We start from the raw sequence: 14870 nt of genomic DNA, 5'->3' as shown, positions 1-14870 counted from the left end.
GGAACAATGTACATTTCAATTCCTTTAATTTTAAATATCTTTATATTGTCTATCCTGTAAAATAGTCAGATATCTATTCATATTAATGTACAGAATTCACCTGCTTGCTGCTACTACTGCACATTCACCCAACGTATATACTATATATATATATATATATATATATATATATATATATATATATATATATATATATATATATATATATATATATATAATGTTTTTCCTCTACACCCCCCCAATTTTTTTGCACATGTCGAGGAGCGTGTCAGGCTACATTTCACTGTGTGTTATACTTGTATAACTATGCATGTGACAAATAAAGAACCTTGACCTTGACCTTGACGCCTAGAGCCCGGTCTTTGAAGTCTTTGACATTTATCCAAACATGCTAACAACATTCTTAAAAGGCCCAAACAATGTGTGCTTGTCAGGTTTGTATGTTCACCACACAAGCTTTAAGTGAATCAAGAGCAGAAACAACCAAACTCCTAATTCTTGACACCTGGCTGTGCTCATCTATAGGTGTAAAACATCCTTTATAAGAAATAAACTTCTGTCAGATGGTGAAATGACAAAGATTAAGAAAATGTTCTTATCAAACAAAAATAAAACAACCAGGTTTGTACATGACCCCACTTGACCTCATGGTGTCAGTGTTGTACCTGACCTACAAAACCAGAACTGCAGTATGTGGTGGAGCAGCTGTTATATGAAAGCATTTCTTATAATTATTACTTTAGGCTGCTGACGACAGCTGTACAAATGAAGCTGTACTTTTGATGTTGAGAGGGACTCATTATCATCAGAAGAGAATATTAGAGGTTGATTTGCACACAGTGTTTTGAAGAACGTGGATCAATGACTTCTCAAGATTGTGCTTTAGTAGATCAGGTGAGTGTCCGCAAGATTTCACCTCATTTTGCAAACCTGCTGCATGTTACCAACATATCACACATCTACTTTTTAGTTTTAGTTAATACGTTTGCTAAGATTCCTCAATAAATTAGGAAATAGAAGTTTGAAAAAAATCCCCTCTGTCTAACAACTTTCTTGGTGTGTGGACTTTTTAAATGGCTCCTGCAGTTATTTATCTGCATGGCCAGCTTCACAGTACGAGTTCATAATTCATATTTATTTTTGGAGAGTAAAAAAAAGTCCCACTGAAAGTAAATAAAACATTATAAAATGTCCTTTCTGGATTTCTGGAAAAGGAGAATTTCGATCCACCCCTGGGACAGGCTGGCGACCCGTCCAGGGTGTAGCCTGCCTGGGACATGCTCCCCACCCCCCGACCCTGACGAGGATAAGAGGAAAGTGATGGATGCATCTTCGATCCCTGGATGTAAACTACTCTATTTTTTGAAGTTTTGCAGTAAACACATTATACTGTTTATTTGAAATGCTGAAGCAAAGGACTTTTTTGTGCACTGGGTGCAGAGACAACATATAAAAGAATTCCACACAAACACATTCATGTTTATTTTCCACTTATTTTTCCTTCGACATATAAAAATATACATTACGCTTCAAATAATGGCAAAGTACAGTAAAGAGAATGGAAAATAGAGCTATCGATATCAGTCATTGAGACATTAGCAAAGTGACAATGAAAACAGATGCTTTGGATCTGCGTCACGTTGACCAGGTGCTGCTCTCTATCCAACCAGAGACTGAGCTGTGGACTCTTTCGTCAAAGGTTTTCATTTGCACACCTTTGTCACTGTGACCAGAACAAAGCATCTGTTCGAAGGAGCTTTCATTTGAAAAGAATCACCCGAACAGCTACTGAACTTCCACTGTTCATATTTTGAGAAATATGAATTTAAATCTGAAATTACATCTACATTTAGCTGTTAAATATGCATTTACAAATGAAATCTTCATGAAATGAATTCTTCACAAGACATGAGAGAGAGAGCTGTATGCAGGAGAGATCTGACTCTAAAACAAAACATTTGTGCTAATGTGAAGAAATTGTATTTTATCAATGAATATTTGAAAAGATATTAATTAAAAAACAAAAACAGAGCTCTTCTGTTAGTTAGGGGGTGTACTTTTGACCGAAGGTGCGGATCACTTGATAGTTCATGAACAAAGCTTAGGTGACTGATTTGTTTATAGGCACACACAGCTAAAGGCTCCCAGTGCATCTCCCCTGTTGTCAGAGTAATAGCTGGATAACAGTCATTTTATCCACGTTTGTAATGTGCTCAAAGTCTGATGCATTTCCATTAATACTGCCAGTTATTTATTTAACTTCAAATGAAATGCTCAACCAAAAGTTGATCACCCTTTTAAGCCTTTTCTCAGAGTGTTTAAAGGAAGTGACATAGATGCAACAGCAGGTCTATTAACATCCACAGAGCCACCAATGAGAAGTATGGGGCTAGGGTTAGGTTTACTAGTACCGCTTTATTGAACTGTTCATCTTTATTACATATCTAAATGGATATCTTATAACAAAGAGCCAAAAGCAAAGACTTGGTTTGAAAGGTAATGACTTCCAGTTACATGTGAAATTGTGAATGTTGAGCATGTAGCTAGATGCAACCTAACCTTAACCCACAGCAGTTTACTCGTGGCATAAGAGTTTAACCAAACCATCACTTTACAAGACTTGGCCAAACCATCGAACATTCAGTACACAACATTCGGAAAGATACACGCTTCACTTACTGACAATAAATTTTGCACTTGGTAATACCCATCATCCCCCTGAGCGTCTGCCTAGAGTTTTCCATGCAGTCCAGCCCACGGAACCTCCTGGAAAAAGATCTGGTCATAAAGTCAACAAAAGTGCTTCTTCCTTTGCAAACCATGCAAATCAACTTTAAATGTGATTTTTACAAGGCTCACTTCAGTCTGTGTCTACATGCAAAGTACATGTGCAGTCGTGATCCGATGCTTTGAACAATAATCTGTGTATGTACTTATTCACTGTGCCTACACGTCATATTTTGGATTGCGTTCAGTGCTCATTATCAAATTAGATTTACTAGATTTAATGTGGCTGTTATCTCAAGGTTTTCAAAGCAGTTGACTCACAGTCTTCTAGAGATTCAGTCTCAATAACACATTCATCAGGTGAGATGTAATAACATTTTTACCAAACTAAGAAATACTAAAACTCAGCATCTTTCCTCTCTGTGTGTAGCTGGAATAACGTCATCCCAGCTACGGCTGTTGTTGTTTCACTGCTCTTGTCAGCTGTCTGGGGACGGGAGGGTCGCATGTCTGATCTGCTGACAGTAAGTAATTCGGACAAAATCTGAAATAAATACGCACGTTTATGCACAATATTTGTATGGAAAAGACTTGACTTTAGTTCAGGAGGTAAGGCTTGAGGTGAGGAGGGTGAGGTTGACTTGATTAAGATGCTGGTTGAGTTGTCTCTTGCCTTTGCCCTTTCCCCCCCTTTTTTGGTAAAAGGGACCCTTCGTTACAGCTTTATGGTAAAGAATACCATCACAACACATTCTTACAAAACCAAATAATCTCTGTTTTCAAAATTTTAAAAAGGCACTTTTAATCCTCCTACCGTCTACCATAACTCTGTTCCAGCCACTGGCGCACATCCTTCAGATTGTAAAAAAATGGCCCTTTGCCCCCCAGGTAAGCAATCTTTTTTTGTTGCACTATACACACCCGTTCGTTGGACACACCGTAAGCCACATTAGCATTATTGTCCATGCAGTCAGCAACTAGTTGACACTGCGGCGGCAAAGAAAAGTGCTCAGTGAGTTGACGTGCCGCTCCCATCCTTTCCTCCAGGTTCTGGTGTTTCCGGAAACTGAAGGAGCAAGAACCCATGGGAGGGGCCACCCAGCCATCAGATGGATGAGCCTCATCAATGTACACTAACAGGAAATCAGCCACATCGCTGAAGTCTTCCACTAACTGCCGGAAAGCCGGCAGGTGGCTGATGAAGGGGGGTCAGGTGGCTGAGCCAAAGTTGACCACCAGGGGGCGATCTGATGACTCAAAATCCAGAAGTCTGCACTCACCCCCATTTTGGATTCTGATGGTGCTGCTCCACCGAGGGCCATCAGGTACCTTCACCACTTTGGAATTGGGTGCCTCACAGCCAAGTTTCACCTAAAGAGGTAAAATAGAGACAAACACTTAATGTAGACTGTGTGCACATGAAGAAGAAGGAGAACTGGGATTTGCATTTCTGCTGTTTTGGCATATTGGGCCTGGTGTAGTTTAACTGTTGCTATTGCAAAGCATCTGGCATTGTGCTGGAATTTCAGTATGGGGTTGATTTAGATTTGACAGTATGTTATAATTATGTCTACAACACACACACACACACACACCCACATACATATACATATATATATATATATATATATATATATATATATATATATCTGCCTATGATTAGGCATTTCTGCATTGGTATTGAAAATAGGAGGCTGTGATTTAAAACAAGTCAAAGAGTCGACTTTGCACCCACTGGCCTGTAAGAAAGAAAATTACAGAAGTAATTTTGAGTAAATACAACTAAATAAGCTAATATACACAAATAAAGAAAAATGCGGAGTGCCCGGTACGAGTTCCCGGCCCAAGTGGAGGAGTTTAAGTATCTCGGGGTCTTGTTCGCGAGTGATGGGAGAAGGGAGCCGGAGATTGACAGACGGATTGGTGCAGCGGCTGCAGTGATGTGGACGCTGCACCTCTACTGTGGTGAAGAGAGAGCTGAGTGTAAAAGTGAAGCTCTCAATTTACCGGTCGACCCTCACCTATGGCCACGAGCTGTGGGTAGTGACCGAAAGAATGAGATCGCAAATACAAGCAGCAGAAATGAGCTTCCTCCGAAGGGTGGCTGGCCTCTCCCTTAGAGAGAAGTTCGGCCATCCGGGAGGGGCTCAGAGTAGAGCCGCTGCTGCTCCACATAGAAAGGAGCCAGCTGAGGTGTTCCAGGCATGTCCCACTGGGAGGAGGCCCCGGGGCAGACCCAGGACACGCTGGAGAGATTATATCTCTCGCCTTGGTGTTCCCCCGGATAAGCTGGAGGAGGTGGCTGGGGAGAGGGAGGTCTGGGCCTCTTTGCTTAGGCTGCTGCCCCCGTGACCCGGCCCCAGGTAAGCGGATGAAGATGGATGGATGGATAAAGAAAGATGAATAAATAAACACTTTAAAACTGCTGAGTAAGTGAACAAAGAAAATTAAAATAGGAATTTGGTGATTCCAATTCCATTATTGATATTGCTTATTGATTCTCATTGGCTTTGCTTTGAGAGTTCCTCCCATCTGTCAGTAGCAAATCAACATTCGTGCAGATTAATCGCCTGCTGTGAGCTCATTTCCCCACTTTGTTGTGACCAGTGTTGGGGTTGTAACTCAAAAAAAGTAATGTATTACACAGAACACTTTTCTCAAAATGAATCCAGTATGTCCAGTGTTAAAATTAGTAACTTAGTTACATTACTAGTTACTTCTATCAAAAGTAACTCAGTTACTTCAAGTTACTCGTTACTTTCAAAGTAACTAGTTACTAGGGAAAGGAAAAGATAATGTGCATATTTCCACGAGAGAAGTCCCACGCCTGGACCGTCGTTGACCGCTGCCATGATTCTAGCCTACGTCACAGCGTCATGTGCGCTTTTTACATCCAACACAGTCGTGGTGCTTTGATCAATCTATCAATCGTTTGTTATAAGATTCAGATAATTATTTATTAAAAGTGAGACATTTTAAATGAGAATAAGAAAGAAAAGTATTTCTTTGTGCCCCCCTCTCCCTGTTAATGCCCTACCTGCCCCCCTGGCAAAACTTTGCTAGACCCGCCCCTGCACAGTTACCAGCTGTCAGCTACTTAGAAAAGGATCCTGGTGTTATTTGTCTCTCAGAAACAGTTCATAACTTCAACTCATCCATGTGACCTAAAAGGTAAACCTGTTTCTCCATCACCTGTTCAGCTCTGATGATCCAGTAAGGACGCCTCGGGTCTCTCCTCCTTCTGCCTCCCCTTTCCCTCATCCACCTGCTGCCTCCACCACTTGCTAATGTTACTGAATCTGTGGAAGCTCCGTGATGCCACCACACGAAGTAACGAGTAACGAGCCTATCTAAATCCCAGTAACAAGTAACGCGTTCCTGATTTTGGCATAATAACTAGTTACTGTGCTCGTTACCACAATAATAACGTAGTTAAGGTAACGCGTTACTTAATAATTAAAAGTGACGATTGTAGCGCATTTTGATCCGGGACGTAATCTGCATGAAAACAAGCGCTCACTCTTCCTGCTCAACAAATGACAAGGGCGGAGCCTTATACCACGTGATACAGAAGCCAGCTGGCTGCTAAAATTAGCAGGAAAAAAACAACGGAGAGCACGTGAGAGATGACGAAGCTGTAAAGGCCAAGAAAGTGACAGGAGAAAATCCGTCCCGGTCAACCACCCAAACATCAATAACGGGAACCTTATACAGCGCTTCCCTATACCCGTCGACCTCCCGCAGGCACAAAGAAATCACGGAGGCTATCACTTATAACCTGACCAAAGATATGGCTCCATCAACACTGTGCAAAACGAGGGATTTAGGAAAATGATCAACACCCTAGACAAACGCTACACAGTGCCGTCCCGCAACTACTTTTCTATTGTTGCACCACCTGCTCTGTACACGCAGCGTCGAGCAACGGTGGAGACGGGATTGTTTTTATGTTCAGTCTCAACTGTTACGAAGTTGATGTGCAGTTAATAAGCGCAATAAATATTTATACTGGAAAAGAAAATCGTGATCTCAATTCTAAGCCAAAAAATCGTGATTCTCATTTTATGCAAAATCGTGCAGCCCAGTTTGTTATACTGTCATCAAGCTAAAATACATATGTGGACTTTTTTAAGTTGCTTGAAGACGTTTCACCTCTCATCCGAGGAAGCTTCTCTGAAGAGCTCCTTGGACCACGTGCACTATGCCGACCCCGATCCCTGCGTGCTGCACACCACATTCTCTCCAAGTTTGGCCTGTCAGTTTTTACGTAATAACATTGAAAGAAACATGTAGGCAGACAGATAGACAGACTGTGATGTTTACGTACTGGGTTCTTGCTTTGGCACAGGAAAAGTACTTTTTTTGTCTTTACTGCAGGAACGAACCATGCGGCATATCTGCCAAGAACTGCTTGGAGGTAAAACAGGCTTCGAGGTCTTATAGTGGGCCTTTGGCAGTTACAAGATGGAAAATGTGGGTACGGAGACAGACCCAAAGTTAATCTCTTGTGACATATTTCCCAGAATGAATACTGCCAATAGGAACTCCTCAATCATGACGTTCAGGCTGGAGCTGTCGTGCTGTGCAGTATCCACATGTACGTTTTATTAATTCCTTATTCGTAAGATTTAAAGGAGATTCCTGAACATTTTACAGTTCACAGAAACGCTGACAGATGCCAGTCAGGCGTAGACTGCGTAATCGTAAACGAAGGCCTGAAAGGAAAACTGCACACAGCCGTGGTACCTGGATGTGCCACAGCTGTGCGGAGGCTTAACAGAACATGTTAATCCCCAGAGATTTGTCAGTGGCTTCTTTTTTAACTAATAGCACAGTGGACGCATAGAGGAACCTGGGTCCTCGCTAAGCCTCTGTCATACTTTACATTACAATAGCACAATAAGTTGTACACTTTGAAAAGTGCACAGTTCATTTCAGATACAACGTTTTTTTGATGTGTGCTAACATGAGAAGGGGCCCCTACATACCCACAGGCCCAGGCTGTTGTGCTAAAAGAGTGGGTCCAAGGCACAAAGCCAAGGGACACACACTATAGTCCGGCTATCACACACACACACACTTGTGTATAGACATATAGACATATACGAATAGTTAATACAGTAACTAATGATTTTCCAGCAGAACTTTTTTGCTAAACCAGTTTTAGACAAGAGCTGTTGTTATAGTGTGAGCTTATTAATAACTGTAATATAAATTAATATGCAGAGAACTTCTTATATAATCAAAGACTCCCACTCTGCGGTTTCTCGTTCCACAGGAGGCACTGGTGAGACACTGGGCACTATGGAGTCCCCCCCAAAAAACAAACAAACAACAAAACAAAACAAAAACACAATTTGTGGGTAAAATATTTGTCTTCTGGTAATTTTGTCTGATCAGAGCAGCTGAACGACAGATGTTGTTTCATTTTGCAGGTTGTGATGTATCCACATATCTCTGTAGTATAAACGCCACAGTATCACCAGGACGTAACAAAATCAGCTTTTTGAAACATTAGCAGCGAATTTGTAGCAGCAGCCTCCTGACAGCAGAAAGTTACACAGCTGTGAGGACGGGGGCCATCTGCTGCACCTCCACATGAACTGCAACCAGTTTCTATCCAACGCGATTAACGTGATAACCTGTATTTGCTCTGATAATACTCGTGTTACACAGTATTGTAGTGATAAAACATTAACTATTTGGTCACGCGATTCTGTAACGCTTCTCGTTCTGGCCAGCCCTTTGTGTAAACTGTATTGTTCCGCGCGCACGCACACACACGCACAGCTCCAAACGCGAAAAACAAGTTCTGCTCCATCTGCGCGAAGACAATGAAAAACCAAGTTTTCCGAGGGCGTGCCGCAAACGTTCGTGCACACGGCCGTGTAGGCAGGTGAGCGAGCAGACGCTAAGAAACACTTCCTGTCTTTTACACCACTTTGGAGTGCACTTGAATGACGTCACTGCATCGAGGCACTCGAAGCACTTAGACCCTACCCAAATAAAAAGTTTACCTGCTTGTAGGCGTCCAGGAGGAAGCTGTTCCAGATGGAGCGCAGTCCCGCCGAGGTCAGCATGCGGCGCCACTCTCCGCAGCCGGCGGACCGAGAGCTGAGCAGCGAAACGACGCGCTTCAGCAGAACCACCGAGTCGTACAGGGCAAGGAAGAGGCAGTTGGAAAAGAAACCGGGTAGTATCTGGAGTGTCACGAGCAGATCCTCGCCCGCCGTTCCCATCTTCCGTTTGTGCGTTTACACGACCGCTGGCCAATTCCTCCACCACAGCTCTTATCTGCTCAGCTCATAGTTTGGGCTCTGTTTCGTGCACTGCGCCAGAGTCGGTGCGCAGAACGAGAAAAGTGTTTGGAATGCGTCTCGCAAAGCGTCTCTGTTCATCAGCTCGACAATCCCTTGGCGCGCTGTCGCTCTTTTTGAAAGAAGGAACATTGTAGTTAATATTAAGCCTCGCGGCTTATCTCTGCGGCAAGATTCTGACGTCAGAAATAGAGCAATCGCTGTCTCCTCCTCCTCCTTCCTCTCCCCCGCAGCTTCGTGCGTAGCGGCTGCACTAAGCTGCAGATCGACGCTTTCACTGTTTTTACCATGTTACATCGACTAAATATGAAATGTTTATACTTTCCATACTCTTCCAGAGTATTCCAGTGATCCGGTTGTGACTATGCTTTAAAGAAGTGGGAACTTTTTTTACTCAATATGTGGGTACTCTGCATTTACTCATTACTTATTATTAATCTCTCTTCTTAATCTGCTGCTCTCTTTTTTGTCTCGTCTTCCTCCAGCCAGTCTGGTTCTGCCAGAGATTTCTTCCTGTCAAAAGGGAGTTTTCCTTCCCACTGTTGCCAAGGGCTTGCTGTCTGTCTGTATTATTGTGGGGTCTTTACCTTACAGCAGAAAGTGCCCTGTTGATATGATTTGGTGCTATATAAATACAACTTAAATAACGTTCTAATGTCTGTGTGCCCATTCACAATCACACTGTTGCATTTCATAAGCTGGTTTCTGAAAACATAAAGACGTTTTTGCATTAGCGATGCAGCCTCTAACCATGCAACAGTTTGATGTGTGCCAGAAGCGTAACGGTCAGGATCACACTGTCATAGTTCATAAACTGTTTAAAAAAGAAACAAACAAACACATCTAAATATTTTCTGTCGTTCTATCTATGCTGCCACAAGCTACAGTCAAGATAACGCCCACATCTAAGCTCTGTAACACAGCAACACCCATATAACATGTAACCTTGACGGTTAAATCTGCTGTAATGGTGGCATACCAGTAAAACCGCTGCGGTCACACAACAGATTTTTCAAAATGTGATTGAAAGTGATGTTTTTGCTTCTTCCTCTAACTTTTATCCAAGACATGCATTGTTGGCTGCACAATCTCATCTCCTTGTTGCTGCTTCCAAGCTGGAAAGGACAAAAATCTCACCACATTCCCAAAGGGGCTTTTCTCCAGTTTTATGCATGACTGTTTCATTTTAGAACTGAGCAACTCACCATTGTTCATTTCAAACCGCAAAGTAACCTCTATGTCTGTTTCTTTATAAATGTGGGCTTGCATTGCAATCGTGACTCCACAATCCTGAGCTCTTATGGAAAAAACTTCCTCCCTCTTGTTTGAGACATTGTTTCAGTTTATTATGGTTTTTGAGCATTTCAGTCAGGCTGAGTCATTGCCTTTGACAGGGCATTGCAACACCTTAATTCTTTTGAATAACTCGCATGTCTGCTTTCAATCCTACTGTTTGATCCAGTTTCAGCCAAGTTTTATCAAACTTACCCTGTGAAAAAATTAGTTTGCAAAACCACAGTCAGATTTATGAAACGTGTGTACGGCCTATCTTGTTCACCACCACACGCAAGTTAGTAATAATGTTAGTAAATCGGAGTTATTCTGAGGCAACAGTCTTGTGCAAACAGTTTCCATATTATCTGCATACTGCCCGACCCCAGTTTCTCTGTATAAGGAGATACATTTACCTCCCGGTGGAGACAGAAAAAGACAGAAGCCTGCACCTCGACAGCAAAAGATAATGTTAAAGTCTGACTGTAGTCTGTGTCTGAGGCCCAAGGAGGAAGCCAGAAGAGGCACAGCTTTCCAAAAATGACAGTCTAAATAAATAAATACAAAGTGATGTGGACGTGAATATCATTTCAACACGTGTCAGTTTGGAATCAAAGTTGATAAAGTGAAAAATACTAACAGACTACAAGAAAAAGAAGAATACAGGTGGAGGACAAGGCACACGTGATCTGTCAACCTTGGATGAGAAACTCACTACAAAAAACATCCAGACTCTCCAGCATCCACAGGAGAGTGCCAAGACGTTACACTGTGAGTGATAACACAAGTATTTTGTAAACAACGATAACGTTTCAGATGTACCATGTTCACCTATTGTCACGAGCTTTGGTTGGTGATGGAAAGCAGGAGATCGCAGATACAAACAGCGGATTTGAGCTTCCTCTGTAGGGTGGCTGTGTTCTCCCTTAGCGGTACCATTTTGCTTTATTTGCATGAAAAGTGCAAAAAGAGAAAACTTGATTTACTGATTAGGCCGATTTACTCACCTTGCTCATGTGTAATCTATGAATTCTTTAGTCTGCTTAAGGCTGAAGGTTTTCCTCAGTTGCCACCAGGTCATTGCTTCACCTGTGGAAACATCTCAGGTTCAGTAGCTTTGCTGTCAATTTCATGTTTGGTCTTTCCTGGATTATTTCTTTGTGCTTCTGTGCAGGCTGCTTAGCGTAAAGGAGGCCTTCCAAGCTACTGTGTGTGTGTAGTGAGTCCCTGTGATCCAGCCTGCCTCAGCCCTGCTCGCTAGCCTCCATTCAATCTACTCATTTTTTTCTACCTTGATTCCAAACTTGTTTAATAAACTCTGTAAACTCTGATTGGTCTGCGTCCTGCCAGTGAGTCATCGCAAACTTGGTGTCATGACAGTTAACAGTCAAAAATCCTTGAATGTGGTCAAATTAACCAAAAAGACAAAACAATAAGAGTGGGTCAAATTTTCTCCACAGCCATGTAAAAAAACAAAACTCATTGCCAGTTATTACCAATGCTTCGTTGGCATTCTCGCCATTCGTTACCAAAGGGTGCGCAACAAATTACCATTTTTACAGGGCAATTACTTTCATACATTGGGCCAGGTAGGTTTGGATAGCCATTTTCCCTTAATAATGCAATCATGCTCGAAAACAGCTAATTTATTTATTTCTTGTCTAATATTAAAAATAATTTGATAATGTTAAAAGTATAGAAAATTTGCAAAAACATAGCAAAAATAAGGAAAAAATCTAAGTAGATAGATCCGAGCAAGGAGTATAGCCCTGCACACTTGAGAATTTCCCCTGCTAATTAAATATTGTTATGGTTTGGTTCTGGCAGGACCCAAAGAATAGATTTGGAGCAAAGTTCTACTGAAAAATTAAGAATTCTCAGCAAACAGGTAACTGGGAGTTACAATTTACCTCAGCTCAGAAGGAATCACAATGGCTCTGCCTGAGAAGAGAGTTTAATTTAGCAAACATCCAACAGGTAGGTATTGTAGTGTTTAGTTGTAGATTAACCTGATTTTGTCTTACTTAATGAGAGGTCAGCTGAGCATGGAGAAAGTACACAGTCAGCAAGAGAGTTCCAGACAGCTGACAGGTGGAGAGTGGGTAGGCAGGTTATGAACAGGCAAGTGAATGTTCTTGCTGCAGCAGGTAGCTGAGTTAAAGGAGGCATCCAAAGGCTACATGTAAGTGACGTTCCAAACAGACATGTTCCAAGTGAGGTTTTCAAGTGAAAAACTGCAAGAGCAATACAAGAATGCAAGAAGAAACACAAGGTGAGTATCAAGGGAGACCAGAAGCACAGCAAAAGGAGCCAGCATGTCACTACTTCACATGCAGGTTTGGATTTTTTTCCCCCTTTAATAATAAATACCTTCATTTAGAAACTGCATTTTGTGTTTACTCGTGTTATCTTTGTCTAATATTTAAATTGATTTTATCAAAAACATTTAGTGCGATAAACATACAAAAAAGGGGGAAATCAAAAAGGGGGCAAACACTTTTTCACACCACTATATTTAACATGGAAGCTTCTCACGTAGTGGTAGTAAGACAGACATTCTTAGGTGGTGGAGAACAGGGTTGCAATGACAGGAAGTGGCAAGACAGAATCAAATGAGAAATTAGTTTTTTTCTGGAATGTAAAAACAAATTTGAATTGCTACCTTAACGTGGTGGAGGGGTTTGTGTGTCCGGGGTCTTTTGGTCATGGGTGAGAGACCAGACAAAAAAATCCCTATGAGCAGAAGATCGAGGGAATAGTTCACCCTGCCTGAGGTTGAGAGATACCGGCTAAATATAGTCTCACCTCACCTCAACGCATGGGTTGGACACTGGAACCAGTCTCCTGGAGAGTTGGCCTTGGTGAGAGGCAGCGGACCGGGGTGGGTATCTTAGTATCTCCTCAGCTTGCTGTCTGTACGTTGGGGTTTCACCCGGTAGGCGAGAGGGTCTTTTCCCTGCTCGGGACGTGGAATGGGCTCTGACTGTCATCTGCGCTTATGCGCCGAATGACAGTTCACAGTACCCAGCCTTCTTGGAGTCCCTGGGTGGGGTGCTTGAGGTTGCTCAACCTGGGGACTCTGTTGTCCTACTGGGAGATTTCAATGGTCATGTGGGTAATGACAGTGAGACTTGCAGGGGCGTGACTGGGAGGAATGGCCTGGTAGATCTAAACCTCTTCTCTTACTGGACTTCTATGCAAACCACAGTTTTTCCATAACAAACACCATGTTCGAACATAAGGGTATCCATAAGTTCGGGTGGCACCAGTGTGTGTAATTGTATCATCACATCTGCAGCCATATGTTCTGAACACTCGGGTGAAGAGGGGCGCTGAGCTGTCAACTGATTACCACCTCAGTTGACAGCACAGTCCATCACCATCCTGCCACCTGACGTGGTGGCGGGGGAGGATGTTGGACAGACGTAGCACAATGTGGTTGGTGCCTGAGGTGGTGGTAAACCCTGAACCATATGGTGGACACCAGAGGTAGTTGGTGCCTGGGGTTGGTGTCACCCCTGAACCAAATGGTGGACACCAGAGGTGAAGGAATCCTATTGAGCTTGGTTAGCCTATGGGACCTTGGAGGCAGCCAATAGGTACCAACCGGCCAAGCGGAGCACAGCTGAGGTTGAATCAAAAACTCAGGTGTGGCAGGAGTTCAGAGAGGCCATGGAAAAAGACTGCCTCAAAGAGATACACCCGACATTGTTGGCTGTGAAAGGAATAGTTTAAAGACCTTAATTGCACTGGTATGTCCTCCATGGAGCAAGCAGGGGATTGGGGGAGAACTCATCTATCTCCAGGGGTGAGGCCACTGAGGCAGTTCAACAACTCCTTGGTGGTAGGGGCCTAAGGCCCTAAGGTGGATGAAGTTCGCCCTGAGTTCCTGAAGGCTCTCTGTGTTATAGTTGCATGGAGATCAGGGGCGATACCTCTGGATTGGCAGACCGGGGTAAGGGTTCCTATCTTTAAGAAGGGGGACTGGAGTGTGTGTTCCAACTACAGGGGAATCACACTCCTCAGCCTCCCTGGGAAAGTCTATGCCAGGGTGCTGGAAAGGAGAGTCCGTCCGATAGTTGGACTTTGGATACAGGAGGAACAATGCAGTTTCCTGGTTTCGTTCTAGGCGTGGCCAAGCGGTGGAAGGCTTCCACTTGGGTAGTCTCAGAATCTTATCTATGCTTTTCACAGATGATGTGGTTGTGTTGGCTTCATCAGGCAATGGCCTCCAGCCTCACTGGAATGGCTTACAGTTGAGTGTGAAGCAGTGGGAATGAAAATCAGCACCTCCAAATCTGAGGCCATGGTTCTCAGCTGAAAAAGTGTGGAGTGCCCACTCTGAGTCAGGGACGAGTTCCTGGCCCAAGTGGAGGTGTTTAAGTACCTCTGGGTCATGTTCAAGTGAGAAGGGAGCGGGAGATCGACAGACGGATTGGTGCTGTGGCTGCAGTGATGTGGATGCTGTACCGGTCTATCGTGGTGAAGAGAGAGCTGAGTGTAAAGGCGAAGCTCTCTATTTACAGAGCGATCTATGTCCTTACCCTCACCTAT

At 43.1% G+C, this 14870-nt stretch overlaps 1 protein-coding gene across 1 annotated transcript; it reads right to left on the bottom strand.

Annotated features, from left to right (window-relative positions):
- Nucleotides 1-1458: 1458 nt before the first annotated feature.
- On the bottom strand, nt 1459-9232 carry dio2 (iodothyronine deiodinase 2). Its single transcript, XM_085256149.1, has 2 exons — nt 8745-9232; nt 1459-4098 (listed from the first exon to the last, which is right to left on the bottom strand). The coding sequence occupies exons 1-2, from the start codon at nt 8964-8966 to the stop codon at nt 3538-3540; spliced, it is 783 nt and encodes a 260-aa protein (XP_085112275.1). The 5' UTR covers nt 8967-9232; the 3' UTR covers nt 1459-3537.
- Nucleotides 9233-14870: the final 5638 nt, after the last annotated feature.

Source organism: Mchenga conophoros, linkage group LG19, assembly GCF_057382185.1.
Source record: "Mchenga conophoros isolate Kocher_MC1m ecotype Shallow Benthic linkage group LG19, M_conophoros_male_GT1.1, whole genome shotgun sequence".
NCBI lineage: Eukaryota > Metazoa > Chordata > Actinopteri > Cichliformes > Cichlidae > Mchenga > Mchenga conophoros.
The sequence above is the reverse complement of the archived record's forward strand: the minus strand, read 5'-3'. Positions and strand labels throughout refer to the sequence as shown.